Genomic DNA, 23,986 nt, shown 5'->3' on the forward strand with positions numbered 1-23,986 from the left:
AAGAAGTTTTGTGAGATGTATGGAACCATAGGTTTCGATTTTAAATTCTAATAGAGAGAAATCTCGAGTTTGAATTTGTGAGCGGAGAAATTCTTGGTAAGAAGGCTCATCTCTTTAGTGGGTTTGAATCTATAGATTAATCGGACTAGTGAATTTCTGACTCCGAATAGTTGGTCAAAGTCGTACCTTTCCTAACCTATGTTTTTCTTAACGAATCACATGCTTAATTCTTGTAATAATAATGTAAGCTCAGCTGCAATGTTTTTGGTTGGTATAGGTCAAATCTAAGTGTCATTCTGGTAAGTCATTAATGCCTATGACAAATGAGGAAAGTTGGAATTCCACCCCCCCCCCCTCCCGGGGAGTGGGGCAGTGTTTTAGAAAATTTCTTATTTTTGGAAACTTTTTATTCTACTGTTTCGTTTGGTGAAATGTGAATAATGGAATTGGTTTTAGGTCAAAGTTATAGATGTGTAAAAATATAATCGATCCATAAATCGAATTGAAAATGATGTTATTGATTTATAGTTATTGGATTATTGGGTTAACGATTATTTAATGGTTTTATAAAAAATAATTATTGGGTGTTATCGATTCGATATTGGTTTTATAATATTGGATTATTAGAGAAATCGATAACCCATTAAGATTATAATAGTTTACTAATTTAATTTTTAATTTTTTACTCATACACAAATATCAAATAAAAATATTAATATAAATATATAATAAGTTATTCACTATATAATACTATTCAGTATTTTAGTATTTATCTTTTAAATTTTGCCGCTTTAAATTCAGTGACAAAGGTTGCAACGATGGCGGCCGGCTCCAAAATTTGTATATTTGTTTTAAAAAAATTTCTTGTTTGTGTTAAATCAAAAATCGAATCGTTAAAGACCAAAATCGATAACAAATATCTTATTGATTTGATTATCGATTTAGCGTATTTAAAAATCAAAAATCGATAAACCGAATCGATCGATACACACCCCTACTCAAAATACCTAAATTAAATGTGCAAGTGAGAAAATAGTGTGTTTCTCCTTCATCTTCTTTAGATATTTTTATTTCAAAAATTGACGATTTAAGTTTAAAAAAACATTACATAGGTTCGATCTATATTCATGAGAAGTTCTAAATAATCCACTATATTCAATGAATTATTCCATTAATTAAATCGATCAACTATTAATAAAATTCCTTGTCGATTCTCCGTAAACTATTCATCTAGCCAATGGCTTAAAATCATTGATAAGAAGAATTTCATTTTTGCCACTTGACAGTATATTCTTTAGATAAACTACTTAAAGATATTTTCGTACTGTTTACTTTTGAATGATTCTTTTTCACTATAATAATTATTGCCGCTATATAAACCCAAGAACACATGTGCTTTGAGATAAACTATTTAAAACATCTTCTAGAAAGTTTTGTCTTTTTTTACTTTAATATTTTTTTTTTTGGATTCTTCTTTTACAGGTGGACGAAGAAAAAGCAGTCAAATTACGTGTCTGAGATGTTTTACTTGAAAAAGAAATGTTAAGCTTTTCATGATTTTCATTTGCACGTCTTTAAGAAAATAATTTTTTATTTGCACATTTTAAAGAAAATATTAACTACGTAAAAAAGATAATTTGATCAAATTATCTTTTATCCTTATGTGATTTTGACTTAATAAATTCTCTCAATATTTATTAAGGATAAAAGTAAAAGTTGATAATTAATTTTTTAAAATGATGTTAATTATTTTAGATCAGTTACTTTTAGCAAGAACGATAATAACTAAAATGGATCGGAGAAAATATTAATTCTTATTTTAAACTAAGACGCAACTTTCTTTCCTAGATGGCCAAGTCAAAATTTGGTACATGTATATCATAGACTTTCTTGTTTGGACAATAAGTTTTAATTGCAGATTGGTGCCATTCGTGCATCATGTCACCTTCAACATTCATTATGTTTGGTTTCTTTAAGGAGAGAGATGATATTCCAAAAATAAGTAAATAGATTAACTAATACTCCATCCGTCCCATATTAGTTATTATATATATATTAAAAATAATTGTTCAAAGATAGTTATCAATTAAAACAATCAAGAGAGAATTAATTATATTTTTTCAATTTTACCTGTAGCATTAATTATTCTAAAAGTAAGAAACATATAAATAAATAAAGATCAAAGAATCAATAAGCGATATATTAGTCAAATAATGTTCCTAATTAATGTTTTCTTAAAAGTTGTGCAAAATCTTATTCTGACAACTAAAATGGGACAAAGAAAATACTATTTATAACAGTATAAAATTAATTTTATTGTCAAGTTCTCAAAATATAAATTTATACATAACCTTTTATAAAAAGTGAGATTTGTTATCTCGAACACAAATCATTTTTATTTGTAACATAGAAAAGATGTATGAGCATATAATTTGAACTCCATAAAAGAGTTTATTTCCTTTTTGTTAAGGTCGATTTCACAAGTTAATTCTTGTGACAATAATAAGTCTTGTTAATTTTACATAACCTTCTGATTAAGGACAAAAACTAAGTAAAATTACTCAGCACAACATTTAACAAAAGTATTTTAAAAAATTATATTTTGTGGTCTTAAATTTAAAATATGTCAATGTACAATAATATTATTTAATTTTGTGATTTTAAACATATCATATGTAAAGTTGAATTTAAAGAATTGAAAAAAAACATTATTTTTAAAACAAATTTAAAAAATAAGTAAAAGAAACAAATTGAAACCAAGGGAATAAAAATTTTAAAACATAAAAAGGTGGCATGAGTACGAAGCAATTTAGAACAAAGCATTTCTTTTTAGACTATAATACTGGATGTGCTTTATTAAGCATGGTCACTTCACCAACATAAGTCAGTCGTGGTGCAATGATGAAACTGCTCCACCATTAACTAGAGATTTCGAGTTCAAGCCTGAATATAGCGAAAATTCTATTGAGATCGTCACCGCCAAAAAAAAACTTCAATATGCAATCCAAATTTAATCGAAGCTCCATGAGCTCCGAACACCGGGTGGAAACTTATGATTTACAGGAAATTAGTATTGTAGAGCCAAATCAGTAAAATAAAAACGAGGAAAAGAAACAAAGAGTTGAGGAAAAGGTATAGTTACTATAGTAGAATAGCTCATGAAAGCAAATTCAAAAATGAAATTCTTTCCTCTTCCAGCATCTCACAATATATATTGGCAATACAAGAACAAAATAAAGAGCTAATCCTCTTCAATTTCTAGTTCTTCCTCATCTTCATTTTCCTGATCATCTATATCCATCTCTTCATCACTTTCTTGTTCATCCTCTTCTTCATTTCCTGATTTTTGAGCATCGACATTACCTGAAAGCATCAAGTATGACACCGAGAATAAATTGAAGTAATGTCGCGAGTATTGTGAAAGATTTCTGTAGTTGGCAGAGTTAATACACTAATGGACAGCCAATTCACAAAGATGATTCCAACTACAAGCAATTCCTAAGCTATAAACAAAATTATCAAATCTATCCATACCCTTTGTAGCAACGTCAAATTTCCCTGTTCCATACTATCCACCCACCTCCAATTAACCCAGTAAACGAAAAAGATTGTCTTTTGCTTCATGTAAGAAAAAGAGGTTATAGAGAAAAATACCATATTCATTGAAAAGGACTCCACCAGTACAGAGGCCCTCTTCAATCTTGACAAGTTGAAGAGTCATTCTAGGTCCAATCTCTTGAAGTTTGACAGCACTTTTCGTAGAAGCTCGATTAACTCTTCCAATATCAGATGACAGATTTACAGTTGCTGCCTCATCATCCCCTTCACTTTCAGATCCATAACCAGCCCTTCATTGACAAAGCAGAGAAAGACAAATGAAAGTTAAGAGAAGCACAACACTAGCAGAAGACTACATTACATTTCCTATAACAAAGAAGGAAAATGTCAAATCGTTCACTCTAACAGCTTACTTCTCCCATAGTGACTGAAAATAGTATTTGCAAAATTAACAAGATATACTAAGCAAAGCAAAAGCCAGAATAGCCTATAAATGGAAACATATGACCCCCATCTACTTCAGTTACATCTTCCTCTCTAGTACCGCGACATCCTTAACCAAAGGAAAATGTTCTGAGATAATAAAAGGGTCATCTTCTTAGGTAAGCCTATTGACCATGTCCTGCATGCTTATCATCACTTATTATATAATAGCAATGGAAATGGATAAGTGTGCAAGGGTGAGGGGAGAGAGTGACAGGTGGGAGATAGAATAGAATAGGGTTTTTGGATTGATACAGCGGTATGGAATTCTTCTAAGGATACACTTGGCTAATAATCCAAATAGTAAGAGGGTCTGGGAAGGTAATAGCGGTAAGGGCAATAGGGAAGAAGTAAGAATAGAATCTCTGCAGTAATTCAGCGATCTCAGTTCCACACAACCAGATTCCAGAAGGATAACAAATGCAGACAGCTATACTAACTCTAGACCAGCTCCTCGTTTGATAAGAACTAGAAAGGTCGAATGCATTCAAAAAGCCATAGCGCACTGAGAGACATGGACACGTACTTAGTCACGAAGTCACTAACATCTTGAAGACTTCTTAGATCAGGCACTTGATGGTTTTGCACAAATTTCCTGATTCGGCGAGAAACACCCACTGGCTGTAATCTGATAGAGTAGTGCCGGAAATCAATAAGCTTTGTTTCTTTGTTGTAATTAAGTAATACAATCCTTTGGCAAGAAGACAGTTTGACCTGCATTGTGTAAAATTTTTCCATTAAAAGCTGGTGAAACTAACTGTGGCTAGTTTAGAAATTTATGTATGTTTCTCACTCACTGTATTTATGTCAATGGCAGGAAAAATGTTCTGGAATATAAACGTAGTGACCTTTAGATGCTGTTCCCCTGTCCCAAAACCAGATAGCACAATCTGCAAGCATAATTCTGGAGCTCAGCTGACCAGGTAGAGAAAATAGATAATGCTAATACAAGACAACCAACTTCAGAAAATGCCAACATCCTACATCTTGATGGGATTATGTTACTAGATGTATGGCGTGCTTCTAGATGTTAAGCCTGATTGAGTATGTTCTCATAGGTGCATCCACATGTCAGGAGGTGTGAATTAGTCATCTAAGATTCAGCAGAAAAGATTACCAACGGTGGGTTTTTGAAAAGATCCGGAGGGCATCTTGGACGGAGTTGAGATTGAGCAATGTCAGCAGCCAACGAATATTTATGTATTTTAAACGTCAAAGTGGGACCATGCTTCATTCGGGCAACCTTCAAGTATGCTGCAGAGTCAGTTTTTGACAATATGAGGAAATGTGTGACACTCAAACCATCAGCAAGAGCCACGAAATCTTTGAGATTATTTCGTTTCGATTCCTGAAATTAAATTGAGGAAACATTATTTGGTCAAAAGATAAGAAAAATACAGACAACAGATGCATATTGTAATATGCAGAACCACATAGGTACAGATAAATATATAGCAGAAAATATATTCATGTTTCTAGCTTATGTCAGAAGACAAAATCAGGCATTGCTGCAAAAAGCTACAGAGCTCATAAGTACTGAAGAGATCTGTGCTGCCAATGAACGTACCATTTTAATTGATCATTTCCACTTTCCTTTCAATTGGTAGGAATTCAGCATCCAGGAGAATACAGGCATAATGACTAGTCCACACGTTAAAATGGAAAACGCTAATACATTGTACTAGTAACAAAACACCCCCCTCCCCCTTTCCAAGCTAAGCAACCTCCCACTTGACTCTCTCTGCAATGTCCAAAGGAATTGAAGAGAAATCATCTCTTCGCAAGTTCACAGATCACATTGCAGAAAAAGACGTCTAACCCGTTCTCACTCTTTCCAAACATCAACTAATTTTTATTCCTTTTCCTTTTCTTTAAATTTGTAGCTGTAAGCATTAAACCATGCAATACTGCACGGACAAAGAAAATGACGCTCTGGTGGTTTCGATATTCAAATAACTCTATGGTGAATTTCCTTCGTCTCCCTTCCAAACAGACTTGTAGAATAATTAGACCGAGAACACCCCACTAGATTGCATTTGCATTTCCATTTCCACAATGTATATTGCAGTAACATAACTATATTGTCGTGATTCCCAGCAATTTAAACTACTTTTTGACTTCAGGTTCCAAAAATAATAGCTTACATTCCTCCTGAACACCTAGACACAGTATTCAACTTTTTCTTCCTTTTCTTTTGTGGATAAGTAAGATTTTTCTTTTTCTTTCCCAGAACGTAAATTCTATTTCTGTTGTCTCACTCCAGTATTTGAGGATTATATTTATCAGCATGCATCTTAGCAACTGTTTTCTTTTGTTATTTTAGTGAACGGTAGGAGCAGTTGTAGAAGCTTTTCATAGGGTTAATTTTATCAGTTTATGGGATTCTGTAGTTCATTACATATTAGATGATTTGTACTGTTTCTTTGCAAGGGTGGGCTTCGTGTATTCATATTTCATACAATGTTAGTCTGTTAGCCCTATGGATCAAGTCCCAATTTAGAAGAAGCTTGACAAATATCCCTAGCAAGAGGTCCTGATCGTATTGACAACTTTAGATAGGAAAACAATGAGTAAAAAGTCAAGACTGTCAAGCAAAAACCAGATAAGCACCCAAATGCACGAATAAACATACTATGTTAAGGCTTTACCTTGAGCTTGAGAGCAGTATAAGGAAGCATCAATTTCCGCAAGTCCATTTGCAACTGTCTTAGAGGACCAGGAATCTTCCCCCTTGAAAACACCAAGCTCTTTGGAATCTTGTCTCCAGTAACAGGGTTGACAGTTGGGGCCGTCTTTGCAATTTGCTTGACAAATGGCTTCCTATTCTTCTGATTAAATGAGTATTCAAGAATTCAGCTCAACCACCACCACAATAATTGTCACAAAGCTTACAAAAATTCAGAAAAAGAAACACATATCTTCTACAGAATCATTGTTTAGTTAATCACCATTTCTTGTTTCATTTGAGGAAAAAAGACCAAAAGGTTAGGGTCATCACTCGTGAGTGACTTTGTTTTCCTTCCCTTTCAATAAAACCAAAAACAGATAAACAAAGTGTGACATCTTCCATTCAAACAATTAGCTTCCTCACAACAATATTCAAAAATTCAGCTCAGGTGATTAAACCCTTTTTTTAGTAGGAAAATTGATTAAAAAGTCAAATCTTTAACCCAAAACTTTAATTCAATTATAGTTATAACTGGTATGGCTATTATAAACAACAGCTAGAGAAATCGAAAACTTCAATAGAATAGACAAAGGCAGAAGTACTACTTACATTCTTGAAACGACCCATACTCTACCAATTCGCTAGACACTCCAAGTTTGCTGCAGATTACCAACTGTTAGTATTTTAGAAATCCCCCAAATATATGATTTAAGGCTCTGCAACAATGGACGAGAAAGGAGACAAGTTACATAAAACCCTAGCTAAACCCAAACTAGTACACTTTTTTTTTCTTTGCCAATTAGTAGAATTACTAGTTACTCCCTCTCTAAGTTGAAGTTGTGTGATATTTTTGACTTCGGCAGAAAAAAAAAGATTATTAAAAAAATATTTTTGAAAGATTTAGCAAGACTTATTTATATGGTTTTAAATATTTTACTAAAAGTAAAAAATAATTTTTGGGCATAGGTAATTAAATTATTTTAAAAAAAATTCATATATCTTTTTTTCTATTCTATTCTAAAAACAGACAGGTCAAACTGCTAAGTGTGGCTTCTTATATAAGGGAATAATGAATTATTATTATTATTTTTATAGTTTATGTTATTGAGATACTTTCTTCTTGTCGGTAAATATAATTTAAAATTATCTTTTTTTATCTTGTAATGGATTATTTTTTTCACATTCGATTAACAAGATATCATGTGACATCAATACAAATTTTTTGAGAAATATGTGTAAATAATAATGAAAATTGTGTGTTTAAATCGGAATTTGAAGAAAATTTATCGTTTACCTCTAGATTCAAATAGATAGACACTCGATGAATAATAATTTCATATCTTTACCCTCCCTCCTTTTTTTTAATCTTTATCCTCTTTATTTAAAAATATTAAATTATTTTTTTCGACCGACAAGATATATGAAAGCTATAGAGGTGTTAATCAAATGAGAAGCTCAAATTCAAAAAATCTAATATATGTCCAATTTCTGGAGCTGAACTATTATATCCCAATATAAGTTTAAATTTTGACATGATATAAGTAATACCAACTAGTAGTATAACTGTTGTGGTTGAATATTTTTTAACTTGATTCAACAAGTTGCATTGATTTCTCATACTGATGGAAGAAGAAATCAATCGTTTTATATGATTCTGGATAATTTTAATCTCTCGAGTTAATATTAGGATTGAATAATTATTGGGCGTTTGATCATCTAAAAAAAATTACTTTATTAAAAAATTTAAAATTGAAGTTAAAATTGTGTTTGGCTTACCTTTTAAGATAAATATGTAGAATTTGAATGTATTTTTTTATAAAAATATATAATATAATTTAAACATAAAATATAATTTAAATAGAGCTATTTTATAAAAATAAATAATTTAATCTAATTTGAAAAATAAAAAAAATAAATGTGAGAACAGAGTTTTAGTTATTTTCAAAAAAATTGTATTTGAAATTTATAGTCAACACTTATTTTAAATTAAAGTGAAAAAAAATTGAGAAAAAAGAAGATAATTTTCATGGCCAAACGGACCTAATAGTCTTAAGATATATAACAGGTATCCATCTCAATTGTTATTTTCCGAAGATAGCTCCACTATATTAATTTATGCACGTTTCAGATGTCCAATCCTTAATATATGTTGAAGATTTTTAAGAGATCTGTATTAAATTAAAAAAAATTAAGGATCAAAAATATAATTAAATTATTTTAAATTTTTGAATTTCATACATGAACCATTAAAATTGAGAGTAACCTGAAATATTATTCAATAATTAGCGAGACACATCTCAACTAATTTATGATGATATGTGTATACTCTCTTTTAATTTTAGTTTAAAAATCATGTTACATAGAAAAATAATTACATCATAACTAATCAAAATAAATTAATATTAGGTTAAATGTTTAGGTTAAATGTTAGAATTATCACTGTATAAATTAATTTATTACAATCATTACAACCACCATCTACTTCTCCACCTAGTTGTGGTCTCGTTTCTGCCGTGACCTTAATATTTTTAAAAAATTCACTGAAAATATATTTTAAATGTGTCAACAAATAGAGTTGTTATATATGTCAAGTGTGTTTTGCTATCCATTGAATCATAGCTTAAGTAAGAAACTCACACTTTTAATAATTCAAATATCAAATTCAATAAAGTGAGATAATTTCAATAAAAAAGATGAAAGGGTCAAAAATGCTCTTAAACTATTTGAAATGAACAAAAATGTCCATCGTTTATAGTTTGGTCCAAAAATGCCCTCGTCATCAATTTTTTGGTCCAAAAATGCCCCTATTGTTATTTAATGGTTCAAAAATGTCTCTATTATTATAAAATGGGTCAAAAGTGTCCTTTTTTCGAATAAATATATTTTCTCTTTTAGTCCATGACCAATACCCCAGTTGGTCCTATTGATACTTTCCTCATCAAAGGAAAAGATACGCGGAATTTGTTCAAGCTTTCCCCAGCCCCTTCTCATCAAGGTCTCAATTGAACAGATCGAGCAAGCTCAAATTGACATAACATGAAACCTATTAGGCCAAAAGCTCCATGGAGAGCAACAAAAGTCCACAGACCCCCCAATTGACACCAACGAGTAAAATCTCCTTGTGCTTCAGGACCCCATAGTAACAACAACGAATGTGCTAAACTATTAGCAGGAGTAGAAATCGCGGCAGTTAAGAAATTGCAGCCTTTCAAATAAGAACTCGCCAATCCATGGGTATACCATGAAGTTAACTTCTCATTGATGTATTCTTTCATCGAGATTTAATCCAAACCGCGATGGTATTTTCTTGTTCCTGAATGGGTCTGTTTCATCTTTTTAGGTTTGTGCTCTACTCTGGGTAAAGATCCGCCCGATTTGAATTTGTACATATAGGACAAATGCTCCTATTACCATTTTTTTGTATTTTTTTTTCAATTCATTTTATACAAGTATTTATTAGAGTTGAGTTCATTCTACGATACGCCATAACCATCCACCCCATCCCAAGCCTCGTTTGCTAAGCGGGCTGATAGTCCAAGCCTCTTGGTCTGAGGAAGGGGAACCCCATCGTGCTGGCTTGGCATGGAAGGACGGTTATAAAATATTATTTTTAAGGAACTCTATTCTTGTTTTCTTTCTTTTTTAAACCACTTTAAGTAATAAAAATGTAGAAAATTATTTTACTCTTTATAATCTCATTTTATCAATTAAAATAGAATAGTTTCATGTACTCTAAGTTTTAACGGATAATATATGTCATATATATAAGATCATAATAAATCTATCATTAGTTTTTATTCCAATAACGATAGAAAATAATTATAATAAAATAAGAAATATTTTTAATTTTTTAATTTTTTTCTAATTGAAGTAGAATAAACATTTGATAATAAAAGAAACATTATTAGGAAAAAATATGTTAAAAAATAAATAAATAATATATTTATTTGAAAAAAGGACATTTTTAATCTATTAAGTACCAATAAGAATATTTTAAAATTAAAATATTAATGATAAAGATATTTTTGAACCAAATTATAAACTAAACATATTTTTATTCATTTTAAATAATTTAAAAACAATTTTACCTTTTTTTTTCCCCAAAAAAAGAAGATGAATGTGTAGTGTCCTTATATAGTTGTCAAACATGCATAGCTTTATGGAGAAATCAGATAAGTTTAGGACTACTGAATAAACCTTTTACCTTGCAGATTTCAAACTTACCATTTTAAGCTTTCTTCTCCTTTCCACTTCTGCGCACATTAATTTTCTTAATATTTTTTATATGAGTTTAACTTACACGTATTGATATTTAAGGACGTGGCATAGTAATCAATCGAGCAGGTTTGAAATTTTGATATTTAAGAATATGGTATAGTAATCAATAAATCGAGCACGTTCAAATTTTGATATTTAAGGACATGATATAGTAATCAATATGATAAATATTCCATGAAATTAATTTCTAATTGAAGTTATATAGTATTTAGTAGAAACAAAGAAAGAAAGAATGGAGAAACGGAAAAGAGGACGACCAAGGAAGAATATTCAGCCTTTGATTTAAGAAGAAGAAGGAAAACTCGCCGTCATCGGAGCTTCCTCACCGGTCAGCCGCCGGCCGGAGTTCTTCAACCTATTCCTTTCTGATCGTAGCTCTCAACAACTTGTACTCTCTCTCATCACTCTTAACATTTACACTTTTCCTTATACAAATTTCCTGTGTTTGATATATATGAAAAAAATATTATTTTAAAATTATTTATATATAATATAGATAAATATGCGGGATGGGGCTGCAGGGTTGGAAGTGATTAAATTTCTAGAGAAAATATTTTACCAATCAAACATGAAAAAGAAAATATTTTTTTCCATACCGAACATTATACTTTTAAAATTATTGTCTAGTAACACTAGTTTGTTTCTATATATACAGAAATTACCAAAGGAGTTCAGTAGAGAATTTGGTGAGAGCATCAAAGAAAGTAACAAAATAAAAGATTTGTATGGGAATGTTTGGGATGTATGTGCTGAAAAGAGTGAAGATGGAGTTTTTATTTTCATTGGAAAAGGATGGGAAGATTTCATCAGTTATCACTCACTCAAGAATGGCTATTTCTTGATTTTCATATATGATGATGAAGGGGACTCTTCATTCACTGTCAAAGTATTCACTACAAATGCTTGCAAGAAATCAGTGACTACTACTATACAAAAAATTAAAGGAATAGACCATGTGATATATAAGTATTAGCTTCTTCTTGTTGTTTTTTTCTTTTCTTTTCTATAATAGTGGTTTTCGGGATAACTTCCATGCAACTCGATCAATTTTACGGAATACTTTATCTCCTGCTAGCAATAGGTCTCCGGTTCCTATATCCATTAAGACTAGAATAGAATGAAAGAAAATTACCGAGTATTTTTTACTCTACTAAGAGATAGTTATTCATGTTGTTGTGAACTTAGATAATGTACCTTTGATTTATTTTTGAGTTTCAGTCCATGAAAACTTTAGAAATGAGAGCTTGATAGCCTGTTTATAAGTTTCCACAAATTGTTTATTTTGAAAAAAATAAAAATAATTCACATAAGAGTTTTTTTTTTTGGAAAAGTATAGTTGAAGAGTAGTAGTATAGACTAAAGTTTCTAGAAATGATTCTAGAGAAAAACATGCTCTCTTAAGCATTTGAAAAAGCTTTGCTTGATACTCAAAAATACTTATTTTTTTTCTTAAAAACATGATCAAATTACCTCACTTATTTAAAATAAACATTTTTAACTTCTCGAAAGTTTGATATAACAGGCTATAAATCTGAATAAAGGGCAACTTAGTGCATTAAAGCTCCTGCTATGCGCGGAATCCGAAAAAGGATCTGACAACAAGTGTCTATAACTTTGAATAAAGAAAAAAATTGCTACATAATATTTTTATTTTATTTTATAGTATTGGGGATTTGGAAACACTAAAAAATTCATATCTTTACATAAAAATAGGAAGTCCTTCCTTGTTAGCTTATTTGAAAATATCCTGTTGTGTGTTAATTATCTTTCAGTTTTCCATTAAATAACTAACATGGTAGTAGGAGATCCTGACATAAATTGACGACGTACAACGTTATATATTTGGACATTTGACTGTTCACCCAAAAGGGGAAATCAGATCTTTAGGACAAGACAGAGATCCTTTAACTTTTGACCTTTCAGACACATTATAACAGAGGGCATCTGGAAAGAGGCAGCTGCCGGAACCTATATCAGCCACAAAGAGAGAGATAAAATGACACAAATAAGTCACATTTTCAAAATATAACTAAAATAGACTTAATATAGAAATTTATTTCGTTTTATAAAAAATATTTAATAGCAGCCGTTAACTATGGACAGTTAAATTTTAGTGTAAAATGGAACTATTTTTTTATATTTTATAAAATATAACTTTTTTTTACACTTTAAATTGTATCTCTTTATGCAGCTTTTACAGTATTTGTCATACAATTATATTGATATGACATATCAAAAAAACGAAAAAAGTTGTTATGTTATATATTTTTATTTTGTTTAATTCCAAAGCTCCACCAAGCTCTATTTAAGGATGGTCAAAAATTACACCTTCAACATCTTTAATCCTTCATTTTTTTCCAATTCAATCTCAAAAATGTCTTCTGAACCAAAAGTTAGAGTTTCAATTTATTGGGAAGGTGAAATTATACATGACGGAAACACCATTCATTATAATTGCCCCCCCCCTCCCTAAATACAATGCTAAATATTCACTTAATGTCTGATTTCAAAATTTTTGATTATAGTCAGAAAGTACCCAACTTCATTTTTATCACAAGGACAAGTAAATTTTGGGGAGTGGATTATCTATAATGACGAATCGTTGGCTGACTTTTTGAGGGCTCCAAGTGATTACATAGGTCATATCAAATTAACCTTGCTTGAAATCTATGTTAGGAAGGAGCCTAAGACTAGTCGATGGCGTTCTCCTTTATCGGATGATGTCCATCCTCAATTAGAAAATCATGATAACATTGATGAATTCCCCATAACCCAATCCAGTGAATTTTCTATCATGACTCATTACCAAAATATTCTTATCGGTAAATATGATTTTGATTTGAACAAAACTAAAAATGAAAGTGACTGATAATGCTCAATAATCATACTTTGACTATTATTTTTTTGGTTGTGATTATTATTTGTAAAGGTTTACCACTGCATGAGACGAATATTGCTTCAAGTTATGGACTAGACAATGACTTTGGTCAACCATCACACTTTGGAATGATGAAAAATGTTGCGGCATCCTCGAATTTTTAATATGTCATATCAATATAATAGTATGACAAATACTGCAAAAGTTGCATAAAGAGACACAATTTAAAGTGTAAGAAATAGTTACACTTTATAGTGTAAAAAAAATTACATTGTAAAGTGTAAGAAAATTTTTTGTTTTACATTAAAATTTAGCCGTCCACAGTTAACGGCTACTGTTAAATTTTTTTCATAAAACGGAATAAATTTCTACACTAAGCCTATTTTAGTTACATTTCAAAAATGTAACTTATTTGTGTCACTTTTATCTCTTTGTGGCTCAAATAGGTTCCCGACTCCCCTTATATAGGCTCCGCCCTAGTTGCTACACTCCCTCTTGTCCCAATTTATGTACTACTGTTCAAATTTTGAGAGTCAAATAATGATTTATTTTAATCTCAAAATTTGAAAGGTGTCACATAAATATAGACGAAGGGGAGTAGTATTTAGTATAGTAATCCTCAATGACGGTTTTGATGCCTTGCAATATTTAAATCTCAAAATTCGAAAAGTGTCACATAAATATAGACGAAGGGGAGTATTATTTAGTATAGTAATCCTCAATGACGATTTTGATGCCTTGCAAGTGTTTAAATGAAAAAACGGGGCAAGTTGGAGAACCAGTAACAGCACGCTTCATGAACGACTCTTATGGAGAGTATTTTACTTGCAGATGGGAGTAATCCAATCGTTCCGAAAAAGAATATTATAAAGAAGAAGCAATGTTGTTACGCTGTAGAAAGCATAGATTTGCATCTCTACAAAACAAGATTGTGGAAAAAAAACAAATAATAAACAGGAGTTTTACAGGACAGTCATCATCTTTACATCTCATAGAAGGAAATTAAATCATCAATTTTACAGCAGTTGAGGAGCTGAAACGAACAAGACATTTTTACACCTAGCCCCAACTCAGTACTGGTCAATGACAGAGGGCAAAGATCTCAAATCCACACTTAGCCAAAAGATTACAACTCACATGTAGGATTGGGTTCTACCAGAAAGACACAAAAGCACTACATTGTAAGGAGAGGAATGTCAAAATAATTTAAATCATTTTTCCATTAAGACTGCATTACCAAGGAGCTTGGTTCACGGCCATGTACCCTCAATCTATAGATGCATGTGTGTGGCTTCCCATGGTTGGATGTGAAATCAAACCTGATTGTGTCGACAACACTAGAGCCTGCAGACTCTAAAACATCGAAAGTCTGAGCATTGCTCCTGTCCAGATCATATATGAACTCTGTCAAAAGGAACATCTTCTCACTATCAGCTGCTAGGTCAGTCCCCTTTTCATTATGGAGCCATCCTGATATCCTGCAGTTCTTTGGAGCACTGGACCTATCGTAAGCAACACTCTGTTCAAAAAATCCAGAGTTGTTAGTAACTTGGATACAGAAGCGTAACCACATAGAACAAGAAATCCTTTTTTGACAACACTGTATCTGAGCCAGCTTACGCGCCAGAAATCATTCAACATAATACTTTTTTCAAGAAGTACACGGTAGCATCAATAGAGTCCTACTCACAGAGGAACTGCTAACAGTGAGTAGACAAATCTAAAAGTCATGTCATGCTGGGGAAGAAGAGAAGCATTGCCATAATATACTTGCCATAACATCTATTTAAGCTTTACAATGTTAATGACACAATTATTCAAGGATTGAAGGCTACAGCTCAAGAGGATAACATAGATTGGCTGCAGCTCAGAATCGATTAATTGCCATTTGACCTTTTTTTATCAAGTAAAATGAATCATTGCAGTTGATTTTTTCAATTTAAGTGTTAGGGAAATTATAGTTTGTTTGAGGGAGGGGGAGGGTGCAGAGTGCTTGTAATACACGCTTCTGTCCGGTGGACTGTAATTGTTCAGTTCCATCCTACATTAGCCATTAGGACCTTCACTATAATATATCTCCAACAATGTAATTTAAGGGCCCCTCCAGCTGTTCAACAGTTCAAGCAAGGTCAACATGCATGTTACTGCACGCCACCCTTTTGCTTATGATCTTTTCCCTAGTGACCTTTGGATAAAATCATAAACAGCTCAAACACTATAAAACCTTGAAGCAGAGCATATGAACTCCTAAACATCTATTTAATCCAGTAGAGTAAGAATTCTTGCTCAAGGTATGAATATAGTTCTAAGAGGCCAGGCACAAAAGTACACCGTAAAGCTATGCCGCTCGGACTCTTCAAAAATGTCGGCTTGTGCATGTCAGATCCTCCAAAAGTAGTGCACTTTTGGAAGATCCGACATGGGTACAACAACATTTTTAGAGAGTCCAAGCAACATAGCCATAAATGCTAGAGCTCAAGTCTCAAAGAGTGAAGCATCACAAAAGTAGTTGCTGAAAACCCAGAACGTTCAACATGACATATATAAAATTAGCACTTCAGAAAAAATTACACATTAGTAATTACCATATTCTTTCAAGGCCTCAATCTCTAGCTTTCTACGGAATTTTCCTTGGCTGATGTGCTACAAGGCATTAGACACAAAATAACATCTTCATCGCTAACAAACTAATGTGTAAAGGGTCAGTCTAGACAAGATTCTAAAGCTAAAGAAGCAGTTTAACTCCATAGGAAGCACTGCCCTTTATCCTAGCCTCTGAACGACCTGGCTTAAATGAGAAGTGGTTGCAACACAGACTTCTGAAAACTCAAGTCTTGCTGGCAACAGACAAATTCATCTAAGTTATACTTTTTGTTTCATACAATTGGAAAATGTTTTTTAAGACCAAGGAGCTCGTCTGGGGCCAACCCTTGGAAACAACTGCAATCTTTGAGATTTGGGATTATTATAGGCAAGCCTCTCTACTCTTCTCCACTTAAATATTAGGCCTAATTCGGATGGAACGGGGCTCAAATTTGTTGCCTAAATCACAAATACCTCAACCTTCCCCACTTGAACTAAGGTCTGGGGGCACAATTGTAAAATGTTCTATTGGATGAATGATCAACAAAATAAATCATATTCATTAAAACAAGTTGTACATCCAGGCATGTGATCACATATACTCTATCTGAGGATATTAAATAAATGACATTCAGTTACTTAAACATGAGTGCTCACTAAACCTAAGTAACTAATAACGTTCACTTGTAAAAAGTTCAGCTTATCCACCTATGAGAACTGGATTGGCCAATAACCACATATATCAGCAAAATCAAGAACTAAAGATATGGTTTGAGTACTAGTTCTCAACAGAAAAGCTGCACCAAAAATAAAGAAGTGTAAACTAAAATAGGCTGACCAGGCACTTTAACAATGAGAAAGTAGAGAAGGTTAAAGAAGGCATCTTGAAACCTTTCAATGCGTGAACCAAAAGGTAAAATGTACCCGTTCAAGAACTGGGGGTAAAAATCTTCATTGAGGTTATTACTAAAAGAAAAAAGGGGTCAGTCTATAATCAAAAGCTGATTTTTATAGTGATGCTACTGATCAATAGATGATGAAGTAAGTCCAGAGAAATATTCAAACAAAATAGACTATCAAGTGTTGTTTAAAAGGTAAAAACTGTCATTAAAATAAGGTCCACTTCAACTAATGGAAGAGATCAAATGATGAAGCTGCTAGGCAAACAAAGAAAAACAATGATGAAAATATAAGCAAACAAGACAATACATCTTGCCATCTTGGTCTGAGTGGTTTTGGACCCTTGACCCGATAAGAACCTAACCAGGAAATTCTCCGCAATCAACAGCCATAATGTTCTTCAGGCTAGGATACCAGCAGCATTAGTCATTAGAGCAGTTATTCGGTTTTGTGAGCAGATTAAAGGTGCCATGGCTCTAGAAACCGAAAATAACTCTGACATTCAGAACACAAATTTACAAAGGTTATCACATAAATACACATTGATTATACCAGTCTAAATGATGGTAGTTATTGAAGGGAAACATAGAGAAGAACAGGAATTTCAGGATATGTGTGAAGACAGAGGTAAAAGCCTAAGAGAGATGTAACGAAGGCAAATAAGCAAGTAATAGAGAATTGGTGTTCATGGAGAGCTGGTAAGTTCATCAAATTTTTTTTGACAAATGGTGCCTACTTCTGTTTTTGGTGCATCTGAAATGAAAGAAATCATGAATGTTCGGTGGGATCTCAACTCCATTTCATGTCCTTAAAGCAAAATTTGCTTCTTTTTTTTTTTGGCAAGACCAGACCCCTGGTAACTAGTTGTGACTATTTTCTGGAATGTGTAAGCTCCCTGGTGTTAGACTAGTATAGTTTTGTTTTACAGGAGATATCCCATTTTCTCACTCTTTTATAACTATTGATGCATCTTCTTGATGCCTTAAATGAAATCTTCTTACTTCATTGAGAAAAAGGAAGTAAAAGAGAAGAGTAAGATATATAAAAATGACTCTCAACTATAACATGTGTATCTAGAGCAGACCTGATAGTGCCAGTAGACTTAGTATGAATGCTGCTCACATGAGCTCTATCGCTTGTCTTCAATCAATTTTCCAGACAGCAATTGCTTTTTTGTTCATATGTATACAATCACAATTGCAATGGATCTCCACAGAAAGCTCCAATTATTAAGACGCAAGGCATATCAATTGTAGATATTCCTCAATCATTAAGAGCACAAACATGAGGAAGGATGGGTTTGCCTCTTCTAGTTAAAGATTCTCACTCCAACAATAAACTCTTACTATGAAAGTTAAGACTCAATCCGGCCTACCCCAAGCCTACACTTTCTAATTTTGAGTCCATACACTTATGCATTAATTGGACCCCTAGGTTAGTTTGTGAAGCACAATAATCACAGGCAACCCTAGATGGAATATACTTTTGTTTTGAATAAAACTGGAAAACAATTTTGGTTGTACACATTTATATGAAAGCTACTAATGCTTCTTTTTTACATTCTCAATTTCCAATATGTTGTCTATACATAAAAGGGATCAATCCATGCTGATACTCCTAACTCACATGGATCGATTTCAATTGAAATCTAAATCTCAGGCTCAAACTTAATTGTGCTCATAATGACTTAAGGCTACGTCTATCACATTCATGCACCTGGGCAAACATTATTAGTCATCACAAGCTTTATCATCACATAATGAGCTACTCATCACATACATAGTCATATATACATGTGAAGCTCAAATAAACACACAGTACTAAACAATTAGCATCAGCACCACCACAAGCAAAAAAAAGAAAACATGATGTATTAGAATCATTATACTACCCAACAGAAAAAGTTGTTACCTCTGCAACATGTTCCAAGGTGAAAGCTTCAGGTATAATAGCTGTTCGGAGCCGAATCTGGACAAACCCGCTATCCCCTTTAAGGGGAAAACACTGACCAGGTTCTCCAAAGCTGGGTGTAATTATCTTCTCAGCATTGTTACAAACTGCATTCCGGTTAGTTAACCAACTAAAAACATCACCACTACTAGACTTTGTAATAAATGGCTCTGAGTGCTTCACTACACGAGCCCCTCCCGAGGCCAATGCATAATCCACCCTCCCTAATCCATCTGCAGCATGTTTCTCTATCTCTTTCTCCACCATCTCCCTTGCATATACCCGAAATTCATCCAAACTCTTACCATCAACTTCACTACTTCCTTTCATCTTCCTATATTCCTCCAACATTTTTTCAACCTCATCCCTTGTCACCCAATTTTTCTCTCTAAATTCACCCATCAACTTCTCCAGATTTTCGCTAGTGCCACTTACTTCCTTCAACTTCAACTGCAATTCCTCCACTTTATCATCCACCTTCACACTCAATTCATCCCTCACATTCCTAATCCCCGAATCCAATTTTTGATCAATTACATCAATTTGCACTTGCATCATTTTCGTAGTTTTCTTAACAAACGACTCCATTTCAGCGAATTTCCCGTCAAAATCCCCAGAAATTACAGCGAGACCATCAGTGTCGTTCGTTTGATAGGAATTCGCAACAAGTCTACGAACCATCTGAACTAAACCAATTAACACAACCAGCAACAATAAATTCTTAGTGACAACACTAACCACTGTCAACCACCTCGGCTTAGGCGTCTTAGAGTGCTTCTTCGCTGCTGGTGCCGAGCCGCTAGGGCGACGTGTAGAGGATGTCGTATGAGCCAAGGTTTTCTTCACCACTTGAATCGCATCTCGTCCATCGCTTCTGTAGGAAACATTGGGTGTGGAGATTGGATCGGCTGCTGCTGCGGCTGCGGTGGCGGTGGCTAAGTTGGAGTCGGCTAAATCTAGGGCGGAGGGTTGCTTCTTCTCTACGGCTCGGCGACGGGTTGAACCTGCGGCTGGATTAGCCGAGATAGATACTGTAGACGCTGACATTTGGGACAAAAATTGTGAAGAAAACCCTAGAAATTGAGAGGGAATTTGGAGAAGAAATATGGAGGGACGTGAAAACTTAAAATAATGGGAGTGGAATTCGAATGAATCTGTTACATCCCTTTTGACTTAAAAACGTCGCTTTTAAATTTGAATTTTGAAACTCTTAAAATTTGCAAAAATAAATAAATGTAAGTGAAACCATAAAATATTATTATTTTATAAAAGTACTATTTAATTGTTTTGAAATTCAATGAAGATTAATTTTGATTACATCAAAATCATTGTATTTTACTAATTTATGTATCATATTTATTGAATTTATCTAAAAAATAAATTTATTATACGTAAAGTATAATGAATACATCAAAATCATTGTATCTTACTAAATTATGTATCATACTTATTGAATTCATATAAAAAATAAATTCTTTATACATAAATTACAATGTATGTCTGTGATTCATTATAATATATTTTTTTGTTAAATAATTCATGTAAAATAAATTTAAGAATTCAATGATTCATTGTAAAAATAAATTCACTATACATAATGTTCATTGTTCCTTAATAATCAAATATTATTCATTGTATTTTTACTAAAAACATTCAATGTATGATGGTGGGAGAATAAACTATAGAAGCAACACAGAAAATTTCTTGAAACCATATCCAAAAATGACTTCTCATTTAAAAGGTGCCACAAAATTAATAAGAGGAGATTTTTATTTTTTTAAATAATAGAAAATTTTATATATTATGATAAAATAAGATGTATATTTAAATAATTTTTCTTTTAATTTTAGTACAAAACTATATTTATATTAAGTTGGGTCAAAATACTTTTGTTTGAGCTTTGTTACGTAATTGCAGCATCTGTGTAATGACCTTGAGGGTGATTTTCGTAAATTTGTACAAAACACGCGTGAACAGTAACACGCGTGAACAGTAACACGCGTGAACAGTAACTTTTTGGGCAGAAAATGCCCCTTTCTTCTCATTTCAATATTTTTCAACATTTGTTTGAGTTCTTGAACTCCTTGAGGTGATTTGAGAAGAGATTTTCGAGGCAAAGTGTTGGGTAAGTGATTTTTGACCTAAAACCTTCCTTTTTCATTAAGTTTTTGACGATTTTAACTCTTAAATTTTAGTTTCAAACCCCAAAAATCCTTGTTTCTTCCCTAATCCGAATTTAAGGAAAATTGTGATTTCCAACTCGTTTTGAGCTCTATTTTTATGGGTTTTTCAACCATGAGTTCCTTATTACCAATAGAATGGGATTGTTCAATAAATTTACAGATTTGACCCTTTTCGAAAATAGTTAATTTTTGGACCATTTTACCCCCGGTTCCGAAACCTATCAATATGGGTGTCATTGGACTCCTTGTGACGTGTATGTTTCATTGTTGATAGTGGGTTGTCATTCCGAGCGCTGAATTCGAGAGTTACTTGTCCGGTGGAGGTATTCGAGTGCGGTTTCGGCAATTGAGGTAGGTTTGGCTATCTTTCTTTGAGATTGAGATGGGGTAATTAGTCATTCATATGTTATAGACTTTGGGATGGGGTTGTAGTATGAGTTGAGAATGTTATATATATATTGTGATGTCTGTGTGGAGGCTTATTTATTAATGTGTTGCCGTGACGGGGTTTATTTGTATTACATAGCCCGTGTGGGGGCCTTATTTGTTATCTTATTTGCTTTGAGAGCATGTGAATTATGATTTGCCTAAGAGAGAGGCTTGAGTATATTATTTGACTTGTGATGCCGCCTGAGAGATTGAGTTGGGGTTTTTGAGCATACTTGGGTATTGAAATATTGTTGAGAAAGGGGTGAATATTTAAATGAAAGTGTGTTCTTCTCGTTACTATTTATTGAGGGTGAATATCATGTGTAGGTTAAGTTTTGAGAACTTTGAACCTTATACCACATGTGAGTTGATTATTACTTCCATGCATATGTGTTTTGATGCATTCATCCTCATTCATCATATCATGAAACATGGGAAGTTGAGAAATATGGAAATTCTTTTTGAGAAAGAAAAATGAAACACCTTTAAACCTTTGTATCTTGAGTCCCTGACCGAGGCAGTTTTCCGGCAGGGTAGTGGATGCATTGTGATCCTAACCTTTGTATCTTGAGTCCCTGACCGAGGCAGTTTTCCGGCAGGGTAGTGGATGCATTGTGATCCCTTGACCACGAGGAGGTGGCAAGGATAATGAGATATTGTGATTGAGGTATATGGTCTGCGAGACTCCCATGGGTCCTGCTTGGTAGCACAGCTCGGCAGGTGTATACGACAGGCTGTGCGACAGTCTTGATTCCACCGTACCACCACATCATTGCATCATCATATTGCATTGCATTGCATTGACATTTGTGCTGCTTGAATTATTTGATTAATTGTGATTATGAGTTGTTATTATACTTTATTCGTGCCACTATATATATAAACTGGCGGCACCGATGCCGAAGTGGGACTTTTCTATATGCAGGTGGAAGCGTTCCTTAGTTTATTTCATAGGTTTGATTAATTCCTTATACTCAGTCAGCTAAAACCTACTGAGTACATGTGAATTGTACTCACCCCTACTTCTGTGTCCCTTTTTGATGCAGATACTAGTCGGGGTACCCCACGTGGCAGTTAATATTCTAGCGGATTGTGTAATTCTCAGATTAGTGGTGAGGTCCCAGAATTCGGATCGTCACTAGTCTATCTTTATTTTTCAGTCTTTTGTATCATTCAGAGACTTATGTTGTATCTTCAGATTCGAACCTTGTATTAGATGCTCTTTATACTTATGACACCAGGTTTTGGGATAATTTCTTCATTGTTTTTTTTCTTTTTATTTAAATCGTGGAATCACTTTCCTCTTTGGAAGTCTTGTATGAATTTTATTTTTAGGGTTACACATCAGATTGGGTTTTGAGATGTGTGCCATCATGACCTCAGTTTTTGGGTCGTGACAATCTGTGAGTACCACTTAGTGATGTTATCTAATCATTATTGTATCAAAAAATCTGACTTCATAAGTAATATAGTTGACGCGCTTAGGTGAGACCTTCTCTCCGTGACATTGCTTTTTTAAAAAGAAAGTTAAGCTTCTTTTTTTAACCTAACTTATACTTATAAATACGTGTTTAATTATTTTTATCTACAGTTACTGTATTTATTTGTATCAACACATGTAGGCAAGTACACGTGTATTCATATTCATAGCTACACATGAAGGCTTAATCAAAGTTTTATAAGTTATACCCTTGACCGCTTAATTTATAAACTTTTATCGATATGTAACATTCATGTCTAGTGAGTATTGAATGATCTTATTAACTCATGTGGGTTGGTTCTTTAAATGCATATAAATTAATATTTTAAATTTATATTCAATATTTCAGTCTCTACATATTGAAAATTTAAAATATTATACTATTGTATTTATCTATATTTATAAAAGTACATAAATCAATTTTTATGTATAGTGATTTGATTTTATTCACAGTAAAAAAAAAATTACGTGATGGAAAATTAAAATTTCACAAGGTAGCTAGTTAGCTACTTTTTTTGTGTTTGTTTGTGTAGCTTTTACAAAAGCAATTATTGCTACAGTAATTTTTTTCATTAAGTCAATTTCTTATCGAAAAA

At 32.8% G+C, this 23,986-nt stretch overlaps 2 protein-coding genes and 1 pseudogene across 3 annotated transcripts; 1 reads left to right on the forward strand and 2 right to left on the reverse strand.

Moving 5' to 3' along the window:
* Positions 1-3,121: 3,121 nt before the first annotated feature.
* On the reverse strand, positions 3,122-7,496 carry LOC129886375 (peter Pan-like protein). Of its 2 annotated transcripts, none has more exons than XM_055961030.1 (7): positions 7,319-7,496; positions 6,690-6,866; positions 5,159-5,389; positions 4,839-4,931; positions 4,568-4,755; positions 3,655-3,848; positions 3,122-3,363 (listed from the first exon to the last, which is right to left on the reverse strand). In XM_055961030.1, exons 1-7 carry the CDS (start codon positions 7,334-7,336, stop codon positions 3,242-3,244), a joined length of 1,023 nt encoding a protein of 340 aa, XP_055817005.1. In that variant the 5' UTR covers positions 7,337-7,496; the 3' UTR covers positions 3,122-3,241. The 2 variants fall into 2 exon arrangements, with proteins under 2 accessions (XP_055817005.1, XP_055817004.1); XM_055961029.1 differs by having other exon boundaries at positions 6,690-6,869.
* A 3,589-nt stretch (positions 7,497-11,085) lies between these two features.
* LOC129884019 (B3 domain-containing protein Os03g0212300-like) lies at positions 11,086-11,960 on the forward strand (annotated as a pseudogene).
* A 2,834-nt stretch (positions 11,961-14,794) lies between these two features.
* LOC129886376 (SUN domain-containing protein 1) lies at positions 14,795-20,458 on the reverse strand. Its single transcript, XM_055961031.1, has 2 exons — positions 19,260-20,458; positions 14,795-15,384 (listed from the first exon to the last, which is right to left on the reverse strand). Exons 1-2 carry the CDS (start codon positions 20,343-20,345, stop codon positions 15,088-15,090), a joined length of 1,383 nt encoding a protein of 460 aa, XP_055817006.1. The 5' UTR covers positions 20,346-20,458; the 3' UTR covers positions 14,795-15,087.
* Positions 20,459-23,986: the final 3,528 nt, after the last annotated feature.

This window comes from Solanum dulcamara, chromosome 4 (assembly GCF_947179165.1).
Source record: "Solanum dulcamara chromosome 4, daSolDulc1.2, whole genome shotgun sequence".
Lineage (NCBI taxonomy): Eukaryota > Viridiplantae > Streptophyta > Magnoliopsida > Solanales > Solanaceae > Solanum > Solanum dulcamara.

Excerpts from the sequence above, each read along its gene's own strand:
- LOC129886375 (XM_055961029.1), bottom strand. Across the intron at positions 4,932-5,158 it reads TTTTCAAAAACCCACCGTTG|ATTGTGCTATCTGGTTTTGG; the intron begins GTAATCTTTTCT and ends TTATGCTTGCAG. Across the intron at positions 3,849-4,567 it reads GTTAGTGACTTCGTGACTAA|GGCTGGTTATGGATCTGAAA; the intron begins GTACGTGTCCAT and ends TTGTCAATGAAG.
- LOC129886376 (XM_055961031.1), bottom strand. The coding sequence starts at position 20,345 with ATGTCAGCGTCTACAGTATCTATCTCGGCTAATCCAGCCGCAGGTTCA. Across the intron at positions 15,385-19,259 it reads CCTTGGAACATGTTGCAGAG|AGTGTTGCTTACGATAGGTC; the intron begins GTAACAACTTTT and ends TTTTTTGAACAG.